The 19,487-nt window shown below is 38.9% G+C and overlaps 1 protein-coding gene across 1 annotated transcript; it reads left to right on the top strand.

Moving 5' to 3' along the window:
* Positions 1–1,276: 1,276 nt before the first annotated feature.
* On the top strand, positions 1,277–18,643 carry LOC137241117 (cilia- and flagella-associated protein 58-like). The gene is made up of 11 exons (XM_067768377.1): positions 1,277–1,432; positions 1,498–1,717; positions 1,774–1,903; positions 4,302–4,596; positions 4,669–4,997; positions 5,061–5,377; positions 11,893–12,071; positions 14,670–15,030; positions 15,098–15,380; positions 17,944–18,082; positions 18,155–18,643. The coding sequence occupies exons 1-11, from the start codon at positions 1,277–1,279 to the stop codon at positions 18,452–18,454; spliced, it is 2,709 nt and encodes a 902-aa protein (XP_067624478.1). The 3' UTR covers positions 18,455–18,643.
* The last annotated feature ends 844 nt before the right edge of the window (positions 18,644–19,487 follow it).

The raw sequence follows: 19,487 nt of genomic DNA, 5'->3' as shown, positions 1-19,487 counted from the left end.
CGCAACAAATGCCGCATCTGATGAATCATTCTGTTCATTGTTCATTTGATTCAAATTATCCTCCTCTAATTGCAAAGATGCCATAAGCGTATCAATTGTACGAGTTTCTTTTGTATTATACCAAACAGTTTTATAGTTGTTGAACTTTACAGGCAAACTACTAATAATACGCACCATCTTGAATTTGTCAGACAGTTTTTCACCCTGTTGCTCAATCTCTGATGCTAATTGATTTGCTTTGGCTCCGTACGAAGCGACAGTTTCATCATCCTTCCTCTTGAGTGAAAAATATTCTTCATACAAAGTCATGGCACGAATTTCCGAATTTTTTTCGTACACACTTTCCAATTTGTCCATCATTTCTTTAGCGGTTTTGCATGTTAGAACAAAATTTGCGCGTTCTATATCCAGCGATTGAAATATAGCATTCATGGCTTTACCTTCATTCCTTTCAAAAATATTTCTTTCATCCTCTGGTGCATTTTATGCCGGTACTAAAGTTGCCTTGTTTCAATAATTGTTTGCTTTTTGTAGCGATGCTTTTTGTAGCTTCGTGTGCTGATCTTGACGCGTAGAGAAATCGTAGCTACATGTCATACCTTATACGCGTCTATGAAGCTACGCCTCATTTGCATCTTGCCTAAATGCTATTTTGCACTGAACCCTAATGCTATAGAAGTCATTTATAGTACCCGTCAACCTGTATGATGTAAAAGTATAGACGCTGACAATATCAGATGAGGCGACTTTTAGGGCCTTCGAGCGAATTAATACAAAGCGGCTACGGTGGGGAGGTCTTGTTATGGAAGGAGGTACTCCGGCATAGAAGGTTTTCTTGTCGGAACATTCCTATGGAACTAGAGATAGAGAGCAGTTCTCTCTCCTTGGCGCCAGTTAGCTAAGCGCAGAAACGACCGTTAACCGCCAACTAAATGAGTGGATTTTCCGTTACTTATAACGTATACTATATCGACAATTTTCGTAAGATTCTATAAATCACTATCAAATGGCAATGCCAACGCTTTTACACTCAATCACTTTTGATCAGGAAAACGAAAAGTTCTCCAATAAAAAAATTTATATTTTTAGAACAAACGTTTTCATAAAAAATATAAGATTATAATAAAATAAAAATACCAAACTATCAAGAAAATTTACAGCTTAAAACGGAAGTATTAGCAAATCTTTGAAAGGCCACAGATTTGGTATATTTCTGCCACCAAGCCAGCAAAAACTTAAATTGCAACCCGTTGAATAAAACTCAAAGAGCAGCAATATGCCACCTAAAAAGGCAAAAGGTAAAAAGAAAAAGGAACCACCACAGGAAGAGCCGCCAGAGCCACCAATTCAAATGTCTGCCATTTCCATGCATGAACGGGAATTTGATTTGCTGGAAGACCTTAATGATGACTTCTTCTCTTCGGCCAATCAGGTAAATGAGCTAAATCGAACAATCGAGTTAAGACTGTTCGCATCTAAATTTGCTTTCTCCATTAGACAATACAAAAGCTCATGGAGAACAATCGCATCTATGAGGCTTCAAAAATTAAGAAATATGTTGATATAATATTCAATTTGCATCGTCGCTACGCCGAAGAGGTAAAAGAGACGGCTTTACTGAGACCGCAAGTCTTACGCGCAGAAAATAAGCTGCGCTTAGCTTTGGAATTGACTGCTAACTCAGAGGAAGCCATGGAACGGCTGCGTGAAGCTTTAAGTGAGTTTTGAATTGTAAATTGCTTTCAATTTTAATTCTGCTTGAGATTTGCTTAGGTAAGGCTTGGATGGAAAGCGATGCATCGTTATTGCGTGAACAAGATACACAAGAACGATTGCAGGAAGTAATGTTAAAATGTGAAGGGATAGAGAGTAAGGAGGTGAAGAAACAAGATGATACATCTGAGTAAGTTGTGATTAATTAAAAATGGATTTTCTATACAAAAAATGATAGAAAAATGACTATTTTTCATTAAAAAAGAAAAAATCATGAACCCTTTCAATTACAGAAAGCGATTTCAATCGCTTGCTTAACCCTCCCCTCTACTTTAAGGATGCCATGAAATGGGGCACCTATACCACTTTGAATCCGTTTGGTTCGAAACAGCAACCAAATCTCAAAGCTAACTGGACAACAATCGATCACGTTAATCGAGAGGGTAGAGTTAACCCGTTGGTTGATGGGTCATGAAGGCAAAGGATAACATTACTGTCATTCAGAAAGCACGCTGGACGGGGCAATGCAGGAAAAGGGGCAAAGTGGACAAATACTACTTTTTTAAGAAACGAATCAATGTATACTATTGATGTTCCCACCATAACATCAACAATAAGTTTGGTGACTAATGGAACGGAGGGAAAGAAGGGTTCTTTTGTCCTACAGTCAGAAAGTCTTGCTGCCATGACATAACGGGTTGAGAAGATTGTCTTCGTTGAGGCTCGAAATGTGGTCATCAATACCAAATTACAGCATAAAAAGAAACACCAGGCTCTTATGGTGTTTAAAGATCGACGAACACGAAAATGAATTTATGACGTGAGTGACGGCAGGCGTACACCAGCGCTATGAACGTGCACGCAGTAGGAGGTGCAAATATCCAATCGGACCGGAAGAAAATGCACGCATGGACAGAGAAATGTTTGCCGTCGAGAAGATACTCACGAAGCAGACAGCCGATGATTACTCACACCAGCTTACCAAAGAAGATTTAATGCTGAGCTGTTCGAGCTTTATACAGGGACAAACATAGTACAACGAATTAAAGCACAGCGGCTACGCTGGCAAGGTCATGTTATGTGAATGCATGATGATGATCCGGCCGAAAAAGAACCCCTATCATGGAAGCATAGGATGATGGCGGCCTCTTCTCTGCTGGTAGTGCCAGGTGGAAAACGATTTAATTTCACTTGGTGTTACCAATTGGCACCAGTTAGCCCAACGAAGAAGCGGCTCGTGCGCCTTGTTGGACTGCTAAGTGCCAATTAAATGGCGGCCACCGTGGTGTGATGGTAGCGTGCTCCGCCTATCACACCGTATGCCCTGGGTTCAACTCCCGGGCAAAGCAACATCAAAATTTTAGAAATAAGATTTTTCAATTAGAAGAAAATTTTTCTAAGCGGGGTCGCCCCTCGGCAGTGTTTGGCAAGCACTCCGGGTGTATTTCTGCCATAAAAAGCTCTCAGTGAAAACTCATCTGCCTTGCAGATGCCGTTCGGAGTCGGCATAAAACATGTAGGTCTCGTCCGGCCGATTTGTAGGGAAAATCAAGAGGAGCACGACGCAAATTGGAAGAGAAGCTCGGCCTTAGATCTCTTCGGAGGTTATCGCGCCTTACATTTTTTTTTTTTTTTTTAAGCTTCGGCGAGAAATGTTATTCCTGACGATATAGCTCAGCAGTGTGAGCACATTTCTCACTCACTAAATACTGCCGCTGTAAACCGCACAGGTTCCAACGAGCCCGCAAAAAAAAAAAAAACAACTCGTACGATGAGGAGTGGCATAGGATGCTGTTTATAGGGTCAGTTGATAGCTGACGCATCAATACGTTATGTGTGGGACCGTCATCGTGATATGAAGAAGGAAGAGAGTTGTCTAGTTGGGAGAAATTAACCTGAAACAGAACCGTGTGAATACTACCAGTTTTATATGCTGGCTGATAGGAATAATACACGAAAGTAATACGGGAGAAGTTGATGATTTCTCTACTCCACTCGCACACCTGCTCACTGAGGCAATCTTCCACCTGATAATATAGCCGAGCACACTTCTCTCTCAGAATGTAGCGCCGATGCGAACACCATCGGAAAGAAGAGATGCACCCAAAACGGCGTAAGTGCGTCGAGCTTCAAACGCTGACTGATTGGCAAATGCCCGAATATTCTACCAAATACCGGCGAATGATGAAAGTTTTCAAGACCGGCCAAGTTTGATGTAGGTATGAAAATGGTGACTTATTAACCGACGTACAGAAGGTTCTAAAGTCATAGCAGTTCTACTTTATTGCTCGATAGGGAGGGAGATTACTCCCTATACGTGTCTTCGCTGTGCCATCTTCAGTAGCATTTTCGTTCTCGTTCGCGACGAAGTACTTGTTTTTTTTCATGCACGTATTAGCACAGTCACGTCACTGTTGCCAGACAGAAATTCGATATAGGGATAGCTGGCATGATTTACTTCGCCACTGCTAAAATTGTCTAAGTCCAGAAATACAACAAAACATTTCTTTGGCTTCACGTGAAACATCTGTATACTTTCTATTGAAAGATATATTGTAAGACGTGGAATATCACGCTCTCCTTTTCAGATTTGGGCATTTAGCAAAATACAAAAACATTATCTTACGTGAACGTGATCGCCTTAATGGCGAAGTAATCGATCTTGAGAAACGTTTGCAATTTCAACGGTACTATTCCGAGTCACTCGAGTACATAAACAAAAATAATGAAGAGAGCTTGACAAAGATGGGTATCCAAGTGCGTATGCTTGAAACGGAGAAAAGCAATTTCGAAGTGAAAATACGAAGCTTGCAAAATAACTTAGAAGATCAGAAGGATATTAATTCAAGAACAGCCCTTAAGTTGGATGCTGTAAATCGTGAGGTAATTTAGCTTAGCTCCTTAAATATTTCCATTTTACATAACTAACTGGTAATTATCATTTCTAAATTTTAGTTAACGGAAACTCAAAAGAAGTTGCATAAGAAAATAGCAGATTATGATCAGCAAAAGCATGCTATGGAAAAATTACGTAACGAATATGCGATCAACAATAGACAATTGCTGAAGAATGATGAAGAAATTACTGAATTGCGCAAGGAACAGCGTGAGAATGAGGAAACCATTAGAGCTTTGCGTTTGGAGGATAAAGTCAAGGCGAATACACTAAATCAGTTGGCGAAAAAACACAAGAAAGCTCTGCAAGATCATAGCTCCATCTCGTCCAAGCTTTATAAATTGAATCGGTTGAATCATACGCTTGGTGAAGATATAGCGCGTTTAAAGTGAGTAGCCTTAATATACTCGGAAATACTAAGAACCTAAAATTTAAAATTTTATTTTAACAGAAATCAATACAACGCCCTAGAAAAAGATTTACTTAATTCAAATTTTAAATTTGAAGATATGCGTCGTTTGAAGGAAAATATGCAACATGAGCGCGATGCTTTGCGTAGCGATATTGTTAAACTGAATAATATAATAGCTGACCATAAACATTCGATTATGTTGCAATCAATTAATATTGATAGTCTGCAAATGGATATAAATAAGTTGAATGTAAAATTGGATGAAGCGCGTATAAATGTGTCAAAGTCAGAGAAGGAACGTGATGAGATGGCACAGGAGGTCGAAACCCTACACGAGCGCATCGAGTATCAACAAGGTAGGAAACACTTTTTGCTTTTATAGTCGGTATGAGAGACTGTCTGTTTATTCGAGATTTGAGTAGGTGTGTTTCTATAGCCTTGTATGTGGATTTATGCCCCTTTCGTCAAGATTTTTCTAAGCCTCTTCATATGCTGAGAATAGAGGCTGACGCAGAACATTCTCCGTTTCTCATAACGCAGTTACTTCATTTTTTTCTTTATTGTCTGCGTTCAGACCACTCACTTCGACGAACCTTTGACCTCAAGCGTACTTTACGGCGAGGGCTTTCCTAGCGCTTTGGAGAAAGTCGAAGCAGGTATTAACAAAAAAAAAAAAAAAATATTGCGTCTCCGACTCAAATGTTCCTCAGATTAGTCTCTGGCGTCGATGGTTCCGCGGCTGGGATTCAGGCTCAGGCTGACAGTCCGTAAGGAACCTCATCCGTGTGCACTACCACCGAATCTGCCCTAGACCACAGCTTACATACCGAGACGGTATGCGGCATAGCGCGACTGAGCGGTCGCCAGCACAATATTAACGTTTTAAATTTGCGCACGTTTAAATGGCCTGGAAGGTCTGAGTACAAAAGCTTTTGGGCTGCAGCTAAAAGGCTTATGCTTCTTAGATCCACTTAAGGTGCAAGTATCCTTTGGCCTGGATGATTTTCCGTCGTTCTCGTCCTTTTTCTCTACTCCGCTTTCCTCATTCCCTGTAAAAACCCTCTTTGCCTATACTAAGAGGCTTTGCGTAGCACCTTCACTTCAGCGGGAGAAACCTTCTCGTACATTGGCTTAACTTGCAGGCGTTAGGTCTGAAGAAGGGAGAGTTTTCCGCAATGAGGCACGTGGAGCAACTTTATTTTTTCGGGTTCGGATGATGTCGCCTTTCCCTAAAGGGGCTGATTTACATCACTGCTTGCGGATGAGCGAATAGTTGACGTTTCGGCGGCGACCATGTCGTTTCCCACGTGCGGATATGTTTTTTCGTTTGTTTAATGCTTAGCATAGAGGCGGCATGCTTAGTCGTGTAAAGTTCCGGGGCTAAATTTTTATTTTGTGCCCATTATTATAACCGTACCGAGTTAAACCACCCGTGAACGACTTTTTTATATCACAACGGCTCCGAAATGGTGAATCGGATGAATGACAAATGTGACCTAGAGACAACGCATACACAGTGGATCCGTATGCTATTATTATTATTATTTTTTTAAATAGTTTGCAAGTGTAATGATGAAAGTTAAGTGGACTGAAAGTGATAAGGGCAAAACGGCCCCGAGTTTTTTAATCTCCTACTGTTAATGCTTGGTACAAATGTATCTTAAAGCTATTCGATATACTATCTGGGTTTGTCGGTTTATTGTTGTGGGATTAATATGGCTGCAGATTGCGCATTCGCGAAGGAACGGCATTGAGTTTGCAGAGGTTCATGTGTGTTAACCTGATTATAAGACCAGCTAAGTTTCGGCCGCCAGTCAAACGAACCATAAATTTCTTGCTCGGGAATATTTGCCGGAATGTGAGCTGTTAGAAAAAATTGTTTTTGGCGAGTTCCACTAAAAACCCAATGCCAAATCTGCGCCCTCTCACCTTTACATAACTGTATTTTCACAGACAGATGCCCCTATTCCATTAATGGTAAGGGCCTTCATGTGTGTATGTGACTTGACTGCAGACTTGTTTGCATAACTAGGACACACCACCCGCTTATCTGTTTGAGCAAAAGGGGACAGTACAACATTAATTTGTTTGTATTGTAACGAATTTTGGGGAATTCCGCTTATTTGCAACCTTCTGCTAACGTTCGAATCACTAAACTGTTGACTAAGACACTCCAATATTCTGTATTGCAAAATGGTCTTTATTAGGGTACTTTGGGAGTAGTACAATTATACTTCACTTCGCAACTAATAGCGTGTTTAAATCAAACTGAATCGTTTTTACTCAGCTTGCTCTGCCTTTGTACTCTCGGTTTCCTTGTTCACCAATTTCTGGAAAGGTCTAGACGTTTCACCTTCTAGAACTCTTGTAGCTCATGCTTGGTTACAAGCTATATACGTGTATATTTGTAATTGCGTGTGTATGTGTGGGTATCTACATCGGCTAATGACTACGTGTGTGTGTGTGTGAGATATCTCTTCGTCGCCTTCTACATAAGTGTTCCTAGCTTTAATGTGGACATGTATATAAGAGTGGCTGCTTCATGTTTTTATTGTTGCGTGATTATTTACTAACAGCCTAGTGATGTCAACATTCGCCGCAGTATGAATTAATGAATTAATTGCTTTTAAATGTATGAAAACATTTATTTTGAAGCAATATTTAATTTATATTTATTTAATAATTTTGGAAAAATTTAAACAACGTGACATCGAAACAGCTGTCGTATTGTACGTCCTTATGTCACGTTGTTTAAATTCAAGATTCAATCACAATAGGTTTGTTCGGCTGACAAATTGTTTAACAATTGAAGCCATTTTGCTCCCAAATCGCATTGACATTCGTTAAGTGCGCTGTTTCTTTGCGATTTTTCGAAAAATATTAGTAGTAGAAATTGGAAGCAATCAGCTTGCAAATACCCGATAAGTACTGAACTGGATAATTCCTTAAAGCAATTTTTTTAATTATACTAAGTTGAGCAGAGCTATATGAGATAGATATAGACTTCCATATATCAAAATAATCAGGATCGAAAAAAAATTTGATTGAGCCATGTCCGTCCGTCCGTTAACACGATAACTTGAGTAAATTTTGAGGTATCTTGATGAAATTTGGTATGTAGGTTCCTGAGCACTCATCTCAGAACTCTATTTAAAATGAACGATATCGGACTATAACCACGCCCACTTTTTCGATATCGAAAATTTCGAAAAACCGAAAAAGTGCGATAATTCATTACAAAAGACCGATAAAGCGACGAAACTTGGTAGGTGAGTTGAACTTATAACGCAAAATAGAAAATTAGTAAAATTTTGGACAATGGGCGTGGCACCGCCCACTTTTAAAAGAAGGTAATTTAAAACTTTTGCAAGCTGTAATTTGGCAGTCGTTGAAGATATCATGATGAAATTTGGCAGGAACGTTACTCTTATTACTATATGTACGCTTAATAAAAATTAGCAAAATCGGAGAAGGACCACGCCCACTTTTAAAAAAAATTTTTTTTTAAAGTAAAATTTTAACAAAAAATTTAATATCTTTACAGTATATAAGTAAATTATGTCAAGATTCAACTCCAGTAATGATATGGTGTAACAAAATACAAAAATAAAAGAAAATTTAAAAATGGGCGTGGTTCCGCCCTTTTTCATTTAATTTGTCTAGGATACTTTTAACGCCATAAGTCGAACAAAAATTAACCAATCCTTTTGAAATTTGGTAGGGGCATAGATTTTATGGCGTTAACTGTTTTCTGTGAAAGTGGACGAAATCGGTTGATGTCACGCCCAGTTTTTATACAAAGTCGTCCGTCTGTCCTTCCGCATGGTTAACACGATAACTTGAGCAAAAATCGATATATCTTTACTAAACTCAGTTCACGTACTTATCTGAACTCACTTTATCTTGGTATGAAAAATGAACGAAATCCGACTATGACCACGCCCACTTTTTCGATATCGAAAATTACGAAAAATGAAAAAAATGCCATAATTCTATACCAAATACGAAAAAAGGGATGAAATATGGTAAGGTAATTGGATTGTTTTATTGACGCGAAATATAACTTTAGAAAAAACTATAAAATGGTTGTGACACCTACCATATTAAGTAGAAGAAAATGAAAAAGTTCTGCAGGGCGAAATATAAAACCCTTAAAATCTTGGCAGGTATTACATATATAAATAAATTAGCGGTATCCAACAGATGATGTTCTGGGTCACCCTGGTCCACATTTTGGTCAATATCTGGAAAAGCCTTCACATATACAACTACCACCACTCCCTTTTAAAACTCTCATTAATACCTTTAGTTTGATACCCATATCGTACAAACTCATTCTAGAGTCACCCCTGGTCCACCTTTATGGCGATATTTCGAAAAGGCGAACACCTATAGAACGAAGGATTACTCCCTTTTAAAAATACTCATTAACACCATTCATTTCATACCCATATCGTACAAATAAAGTCTAGAGTCACCCTTGGTCCAGAAAGGTCCACTCCCTCTTAAAATACTCATTAACTCCTTTCGTTTGATACCCATGTTGCACAAACGAATTCTAGAGTCACCCCTGGCCCACCTTTATGGCGATATCTTGAAACGGCGTCCACCTATGGAACTAAGGATTACTCCCTTTTAAAATACTCATTAACACCTTTCTTTTGATACCCATATCGTACAAACGCATTCTAGAGTCACACCTGGTCCATCTTTATGGCGATATCTCGAAAAGGCGTCCACCTATAGAACTAAGGCCCACTCCCTCTTAAAATACTCATTAACTCCTTTCGTTTGATACCCATATTGCACAAACGAATTCTAGAGTCACCCCTGGTTCACCTTTATGGCGATATCTCGAAAAGGGGTCCACCTATAGAACTAAGCCCCACGCCCTTTTAAAATAATCATTAACACCTTTCATTTGATACCCATATCATACAAACAAATTCTAAAGTCACCCCTGGTCCACCTTTATGGCGATATCTCGAAAAGGCGAACACCTATAAAACGAAGGCCCACTCCCTTTAAAAAATACTCATTAACACCTTTCATTTGATACCCATATCGTACAAACAAAGTCTAGAGTCACCCCTGGTCCACCTTTATTGCGATACCTCGAAAATGCGTCCACCTATAGAACTAAGGCCCACTCCCTCTTAAAATACTCATTAACTCCTTTCGTTTGATACCCATATTGCACAAACGAATTCTAGGGTCACCCCTGGCCCACCTTTATGGCGATATCTCGAAACGGCGTCCACCTATAGAACTAAGGCCCACTCCCTTTTAAAATACTCATTGACACCTTTCGTTTGATGCCCATATTGTGCAAACAAATTCTAGGGTCACCCCTGGTCCACCTTTATGGCGATATCTCGAAACGGCGTCCACCTATGGACCTAAGGATTACTCCCTTTTAAAATGCTCATTAACACCTTTCATTTGATACCCATATCGTACAAACGCATTCTAGAGTCACCCCTGGTCCATCTTTACGGCGATATCTCGAAAAGGCGTCCATCTATAGAACTTAGGTCCACGCACTTTTAAAATACTCATTAATACCTTTCATTTGATACCCATATCGTACATACGCATTCTAGAGTCAACCCTGATCCACCTTTATGGCTATATCCCTAAATGGCGTCCACCTATAGAACTATGGCCCACTCCCTCATAAAATACTCTTTAATGCCTTTCATTTGATACACATGTCATACAAACACATTCCAGGGTTTCCCTCGGTTCATTTTCCTACATGGTTATTTTCCCTTATGTTGTCACCATAGCTCTCAACTGAGTATGTAATGTTCGGTTACACCCGAACTTAACCTTCCTTACTTGTTTTATGATGAATTTGGTAACTACGTATGTCACGATCTATTAGAGTGGCTGAACATAGGTAATTTTATGAAAAGTACGGACGCCAAAGAATCGTGCTCCGATTATTCTAAATTAACGGTTTATCCGGAATAATTCCATGAATACTTAACGGAAAAGAGCTTTCCGAATTTTAGAATAAAAAAGGTGAATACTCTCTGTGTAGCAGGACCGCACAAAAGCTGAACTATTCTGTCGAAATCAAGGCTGGAATATAAAGTTCTAAGACAATTAGACATTTTCTTTTATTTTTTTCTGTCAGTTCATTGCGGCTGCCGAGTAGAGTATTACTCCATTTCAGCTGCGTGTTCAAAATCTTTCTATCTCAAAATATTTTCCAAAAATTTCCCATTTCAGGATTTGTCACAAAAACGCCCTTTATAAGAACGCATGAAGAACGCCTTATCTCAGAAATCTTTTCATTAACTCCCTCTTATGTCAAAATACTTTGAACTTATGCTCAGGTCGGGAGTTTTGCAACAAATTTTGAGATAGTGTATTTTTGAATAAAATTCTAACGTACGACATTCTTCCAACAAATTCTGAAAGAATGACCAAACCAAAATAGTTCTTTATCACATCACGAAATATTTAGTAGAAAATGAATTATTTCCCCCAAAACCTGGGGCCCCTATTCAGTAACTGTGAGTTTAAAATGTACACATTTTCTCCATATAATTTGGCATTTACAAATTTATTATCACTACTAATATACTACTAAAAGTACTTTTCTTATACAATTTTAAATTAATATACTACTAAAAGTACTTTTCTAATACTTTTCCTATACAATTTTCCCCTTTTTCTTACTTCATAAAAGCAACCCGTCCAGATTTTTTTAATTTGGTAGTGTCAAAGCCCTGTAATCATTTGAGAACATGGTTTAAATTTTTCCCAAATTATTAAATAAATTAATTTGTTTTCTTTTTGATTGTGTTTACCCAAAATTTCGATAAACTAAAGCAGTGTTGTGTTTAAATTCGAAATACAGAACAAATCCAGCTGAAAACCGATCAAGTTACCGATTTAAGCGAAAAATTGCAACAGAAACACCTAACGCTTATCAACGTACGAAAGCAATTAGAAACTGCGCACTCCGAGAAAATGGTGCTTAGACGAAACTTGGAAACATGCACACAGGAACGTGATAACTTCCGAATACTACAAACGGTAAGATAGAGCTTGAATTCGAGCCTTTGATGATAGGTATATTTGGATGGACGACCCTCTAGGTTACCTTTATAGTAAGTCATCAATGGCATTAAACTCTCAAATTATAGTTTATATGGTATTTGCTCTCTTCCGAAAAATAATAAAGTACTCTAGCGACGACTAAAGATTACGCTCTATAGTCTATGAACATAACCGTCTTAATATAGATTACACTGGGTCGATTAATTAACCGATATCGCGCCATCGATTTTTCGATAGGATTTGGGCTCAGGAAAAAAGTTCCACTACGCATACTCAAAAAAATTATTTTCGAGCCTGAGAAATTTCATTTTTTTGATTTTTTTTCGACTTTGATTTTTAAGGTTTTTTTCATGAAAAAAAATTTTTTTTTTTTTGAAACGTTTTAAGCGGACATTTTTGGGTCCGACGGAATACATATGGAAATTTTTTTAATAGGTCATGAAAAACTTTAAAAATCAAAGTCGAAAAAAGTAAAAAAAAAATGAAATTTCACAGGCTTATTTTTTTGGGTATGCGTAGTGGAACTTTTTTCTTAAGCCCAAATACTATCGAAAAATCGATGGCGCGATATCTATTAACTTTCGCCCATACAAATCGACCCACCCTAATATACATACATATGGTCTGACGCTGTCAAAAGTAGATAAAATAGTCCATCGCGTGATGCGAATGTCGAGTACTAAGGAAATTTCATTATAGCTGTACGAACTTCATAAAAAAAGCCGACCGGATGGATTATTACTATTCGGTCCCGAAGGTATTCCAATCGGCATACGACCTTGGTAGAAGAGAGATGAGGGGACCAACTGAGTAAACAAAACACAGTCAAATACGAAATTGCATCTGTAGGTAATTTCAACTTGGTGAGATTTGTTACTAGACGGTCAAGACTGCCTATGTCGGTCACGCACAAACTAGTCATGACAAATAAGTCTAAAATAAAAAAAAAAAAATAAATGTAAGGCCGATAACCTCCGAAGAGATCTAAGGCCGAGCTTCTCTTCCAATTTGCGTCGTGCTCCTCTTGATTTTTCCCTACAAATTGGCCGGACGGGACCTACATGTTTTATGCCGACTCCGAACGGCATCTGCAGGGGCAGATGAGTTTTCACTGAGAGCTTTTCATGGCAGAAATACAATCGGAGCGCTTGCCAGACACTGCCGAGGGGCGACCCCGCTTAGAAAAATTTTCTTCTAGTTGAAAAATCTTATTTCTAAAATTTTGATGTTGCTTTGCCCGGGAGTTGAACCCAGGGCATACGGCGTGATAGGCGGAGCACGCTACCATCACACCACGGTGGCCGCCAAATAAGTCTCTTCAAAAGTATTTTAAGACTCTTGTCAATTAATTTCCATTGTATTATTTCATGCACCTGTTTAAAATCTATTCGATTTTGGAATAAATTAAAGTAGATTCGTCTCCTAACTTATCTATCCAAACAGTCCCATACCTGATCCTAGGAAAGAAGGGGAAGGCAGAAGGAAAGTACTCAGCCATTTCATCCTCCTTAAGGTATAAAGGGGAGGCTGTGAAGGACCTATTAGTATTACCAAAAGCTGTCTGCAACACCAATACAGACCTTCGGAAGTTGCTGGCATTATGAGTTTTGCCAGCCTAGAGCCTCGCGATGCTTCCTTCTCTTAACTTACTTATGGCGTGAAGAATAGCCGCCCATACTCCTTTCGGCGTGAAGGACACGGACCTGTCAGCAATGGCAAAAGTCCTCCTGATGCTTTCCAGTCCCAACTTTCCATAGTGTTCGCAAAGATTCTGACGGTGGTATTGATGGCCGAAGGAAGAAGTATAGCAGGAATATCCTATTTTATTGTAGTTAGAGAGTTAGCCAACGCAGTGCTAGTACTCATGCTTAGAAAACTGAAGCACACTCTTTAAGAGAAAAGTAAAGTTCGTCACAATTATCTTAAACAAACACCCGTTGGGATGCCTACCCAAAGACAATTCTGAGCTGCAGTAAAGTTTTGGAATGCGCGAGGTCAGGTTCAGTTTTGGGATCGCCAGCATTGTGCCTAAGTGCATACAAAGTTAAAGAATCTCTTTAGTAAACTCAATGATGGAATGGAATACTGTGGCATTAAAAAGTCACGGGCGTCTACAATACAGCCCTCAGCAATATCCTGCCCACCACTCTGTGCTATACCTCCATCCGTTCACTTCAATCCTGCATGTGATTTAAGGGAATATCTGCGCGTAAAAACCGAAAAGAAAGGTAGGTAGCATTGCATCCAGAGTGGCACCGGGCGTCGTAGAGAAGGCTCCTCTGCAAGAGGATGTCCCAGTGGGTCCAAGGTCGCTGCCCGCATATAATCATTGCAGTTATATAAGGATTACGTAATATATTTAGTAAAGATCTTGGAAACCTTAACCCAATCATACCGTACTTAACCTCTTCTCTTCAAACTAAAATTCGTATAATATTTATATTAATATTAACTCACTTTAGTGAGTCAACTGAACTTGAACGACTGCTACGCACAGTGTCACGGCGTCATTCAAAATCTGGTTCTTAAATACTATTAAATTCGTTCCATATTCTTAACACTCTCTCTATATAGAAAACGAACCATCAAGTTCAACAGTTAACTTCAGAAATTATGACAAATCAAAATAAGATCGCAAACCTAAATCTCCAAATTGAACGTTTGAATAACGAAAAAAAGGAACTCCAATCCGATATAAACAACAAAGAGATTGTGTTGACGAATGTGCGACGAGACTTGAGAGAAATGAAAACCAAAAATGAGAATCTGCTCAAAACTATACAAGACGATGAGTTGAAGTTCATGAAAATGTCGAATGATTTGGATGAGACGCGAAAAGAAAAAAATTTGGTGGGTCTACAAATGGTGAGACGCAACGATGAGATTGTTGTGTTACGCGATAAGCTTACCAATACGCAAACGGCCTTAGATCAAGGTGCTTCCAAAGAAACGCTCATTTTCTTAGCCTGCTTCTTTATTGCGCTCCCGTTTGTCTTTGGCAGGTCAAACTCAATATAATCAGCGCGTGGAGGATATACGCTTATTAAAAATGGAAATAGCTAATTTACAAACGGAACGAGATTGCTTGACACGTGCCATTAAGAGTACAGCAGACATGCGTGAAGAAATCATACGTTTACAGCGTTCATTGAATCAAGAACGTATTAAGGTGCGTTCACTTATGGAGGATGCAAAGATACCAACTGCAGTACATCGTTGGCGTATTCTAAAGGGTGAAGATCCGAACCGGTATCAGTTGTTGGAGAAAGTTCAAATGTTGCAAAGGTAACTTGAGTAAAAAAGGTAATTAGGTTTTAAGCTTTAGTGGAATGCAGTACTTAGATGTTGGATTTCCATAAGGTTAAGGAGGGTGTTGCAGTCTCATCTATTACAAAGGATTGCTAGTTGTCTGCACTGAATCGGATTCCATTTGAACTTTTTTTAGAAATCGTATACTTTTCCGAAACCGAAAATGATTTCGAAATAAAGTAATCCCGAAAATATTTCCAACATAGTGTCGTAATGAACCCAACATTTTTTTTCGAAATTACAGAGGAATGGCTCAAAAATCATTTCAAAATGGTTCCAAAATAATACCGTTAGGATCTAAAAACTATCCCAAGCATTTCCTTAATGCTTCCAAAATTATACCGAACACAATCCCGAAAAAGTAACGAAAAACAATTTCTAATTGGCCCCGAAACAGTCTTGAAAGGTTGCCTTATCCCAAAGTGAAGTAGTAGTAAGCGCAAAAGGATCCCAAGAAGTCCATGTATCAACAAATTTGATAAATCATAAGCTCTACTTAAAGGCTTTGGCTGTATTGACTGCAAAGCTTACATTAGGAATGATTTCTCGAACAATTTTGATAAACAAAATTTTCGCCGCTTGATCTTCTTTCCGTGTTACATAAACAATTACGCCACTGTAAGAAGTTGATCGTGTCTTCCCAAAAACTAGGGATCCAGATCCAGGGTGTGAAGTGTTACCTGATTCTAGATAATTGACTTTATGACATTGGCTATGGCCTCTCTGGCTTCATGTTTTCCAACACACCAACATTTATTACCTCATTCTACTTTATCGCAGGCAAGAACTGCCCTATTTGCGGATTGAATCCTCCCGACCATTCTAGTTTCTTCCAAGCGAAAGTCGCCTCGATTAATGCTGTATAGCTCTAATGCGGTTACAGAATTTAACTTATCGCTGTGGAGCGACCAGCTGGGATCTGAAGGTGCCTGTCGTCCTTTAGTAATATCCCGGGCAACTGTCATACGGATCTTTTAGCCTTGACAGAGACAATTGAGTCGGATGCCCTGGCTGAAGGCAATTCGGAAATCTGCTGGAGTATCTAGATGGACCTCCATTCAGCTAAGCAAACGTTGGCCTGCCTTCAGTAAGGCTCATTTTTATTTCGTGATAGGGGGTCTGACAGCAACTGTTTCATTGTAGTCCATGTGGCATGCCTTGATATGCTGAGAACTCGCTGCTACTTGTTGGATAAAGGTGAGTCGGAATTATGTAGTCACTTCATGCTTGACCGCCCTGATATTGACATAGTTAAGCGAAAGTGTTTAAACCGTGGTTTACCGAGGTGCTAGTAGGATCACGTAGTCCAACAACCAACCGAACTACCATTGGAATGTGAAACAAAGAGGGACTCGAACCGTAAACCCCAGTGGGCTAAGTGGATGAGAATATTCTCACATTGGGTATGTCTGCCTTAAGAGTCGTATACAATTTACAGTTGTAAAGGTTCAAGGGTCCAACAAGTCAGCAATCGAGCTAGTACCAGGAAATGCTAGCGCCTGGGTGTACCGGACTCAAATCCCTCAAAGGACTCCCAGAAAACTTCTCGGGTATTTTTGTGGTTAAAACGACAACACCAATACTCTGACGTGTGTCAAATTTTACGTGAAGATTTCCGGCAGAGAACTATTCTATTGACCTGCCATACCGAAGTGAATGAAGTGACGGGCCAGCTACCCTCAACAATTTTCCTAAACCTCGTCCCCTTTGCAGTGGTTTTACAAGTCTTCCGATATACCCTGGAAGTACATATATCGTGGTTATTATTAGTTTAAATATTTAATTGACTTCAATAGAGGTAAGGTTTAAGCATATATACTAGGCCGGGTCGATTTGTGGGGAGGCAAAAAAATCGCTCATTGCTCTGTGAAAATCATATTCTAGGGATCAAAATAAGAAACTTTGCCGAAGGAACCATACCTCTAAAACGAATTCTGCAAAAGTTTCTAATTTTGATCCCTAGAATACGATTTTCACAGAGCAATGAGCGATTTTTAAATCGACCCGCCCTAATATATACCCCATACAATCGATTTTTCAGAAAAGAGGATTTTTGTTATATCTTCCTAAATTTATCAGATTGAAGCTCCAAACTTCACCATATGCTTCCGTATATTGCTTGTATTGTTGTCTTAAAAAATGGATGAGATCGGTCATATACATATATAGCATATGGGATTTTTTTGATTTTATATTTATCTTAAAAATCGCTTAGGTATGCACATCTGTTCACTATGTATGTCTTATCTTATATCTTATACAGCCGATTATTTGGATATTACGAATGAAACAAGATTACTCATGCAAGGTATGAAGTATTCGGCACAGCCGAAGACAGCTCCGTCCTTACTTGTTCTTAACTAACACAGTCTCCAGCTTTGTAGGAAAAATTATCTCCGCATCAATGTTCAGTTTCTCATTGAACCTCCCATTACTTATTATTCTTCTTAACCATTAAAAGGTTTTCGCCCTTGGCTAGAACTAGTTACTAAGCCAGCCAAATGTTAACTTAATTCACTAAAACTAACTGCAATTATAGAAGAAATCTCAAGCAAGAGATACACAAAGAGAAGCTGGAACAAAAGTTGGAAGAAACCCATCGGGTATGTGACTCGCTGAAGCGCGTGGTTGAGAATCTACCAACAACTGATGTTAAGCAAAAGCTGGTAGTAACACAGGTGAGCTTCAAATAACTATTAATGGAACTAACTACTCAATAAACAAATTCACAACTCTTTTTTGTTTTTCAGCGTATCAATCGCTCACAACTTAAGAAATTGAAAGCTCTCAGTGCTGAATTATCGATAAATCAAATCGAATTGAAAGCGCGTGAATGCATTATTGAAGAATTTAAAGAAAATTTCAAAAAATTAAAGCATCAACAAAATTGTGATAGTCAAAGCATAACACAGCCAACACAGACTCCACTTTCAAGTCCTGTCGTGCCTTTTGTTTATTCAAGTCAAGAAAATTACATGGACTGTATTTATGTGGGAACTAGTGATCCCAGTCAAGATAATCAAGATCTAAAGACTGGTTTGACTGTATAAGCTGCTAATACATTTTTTATTGCTTTTTTAAGTAGAGTTTTATTCATCAACTTTTTTTTATAAAAAACAAACCTCACACGAAAAAATAAAAAAAAGTCGAAATTTATTAGTAGACGAGTGGGAGAATCGCTCTTCGGCAAATGAATAATGGTATTACTATTGAGCCTTCGAGAACATGAATGGTCTTAATTTTCGAAATCTCCGTATTAATACATTTTATTCATAAGTTGAGAATGAGTATTCTCCTAAAGGATTTTTGAAAAAAAAACATCACATTACATGACAAATAAACTATAATAAAATGGCTTCTCATTTTCTTTGTATATTTTTATTGTATTTTCGCGCCTTTTGAGGGACCGTTTTCATAACAGTGTCCCAAGTTCCTATGTTGCGACACATATGCAAAGGGCGGAGTTCTGCTGCCATGCATCCGCTCCATTGTAAAATTACAAAAACTGTTCTTGAGCAATAACCCAGCAATCACGATAGATAATGTTCATGAAGACACGGTATATAACTTGTAGTGCAATATCGGGCACACGAAATAATGGTCCCGTGCCTGAGCTTCGAAAGTGTTCTGGGGGCCATAATTGAGCCAGAGGGTTGGCAACAGAGTGCAGATATAGCAGAACATACTATGCACGTGTATACCGATGGTTTCAAATTAACAGAAGGGGTCTGGTTGCTGATTACTGTGTCGATCCACAAATAAGTAGATCCTACAGGCTGCCAGATTACTGCACGGTCTTTTATGCGTAAATTATAGCCGTGAAGAAATTCTAGAGGAAGCGTACTTACGCTGGAGTCGCATCAATATACATATATATTGATAATCAGATGGCGATTAAGGCAATAATCTCACACAGTACTTCATCGGGAAGTATCCTGGAATGCAAAGAAGAATTAGAATAACTTAGCTCAGGCTGGAACATACATCTGTACTGGGTAACAAAGAGGCCGATGAGTTGGAAATTGGGGAGGGGGAGGGGGGGGGGGTGCAGCACCCGCTGAATCGATGGTAAACGTCTCAATC

The sequence above is a fragment of the Eurosta solidaginis genome, chromosome 1 (assembly GCF_040869045.1).
Source record: "Eurosta solidaginis isolate ZX-2024a chromosome 1, ASM4086904v1, whole genome shotgun sequence".
Classification (NCBI taxonomy): Eukaryota; Metazoa; Arthropoda; class Insecta; order Diptera; family Tephritidae; genus Eurosta; species Eurosta solidaginis.
Note: the sequence above shows the minus strand (reverse complement) of the source record. Positions and strands in the feature narration are given on the sequence as shown.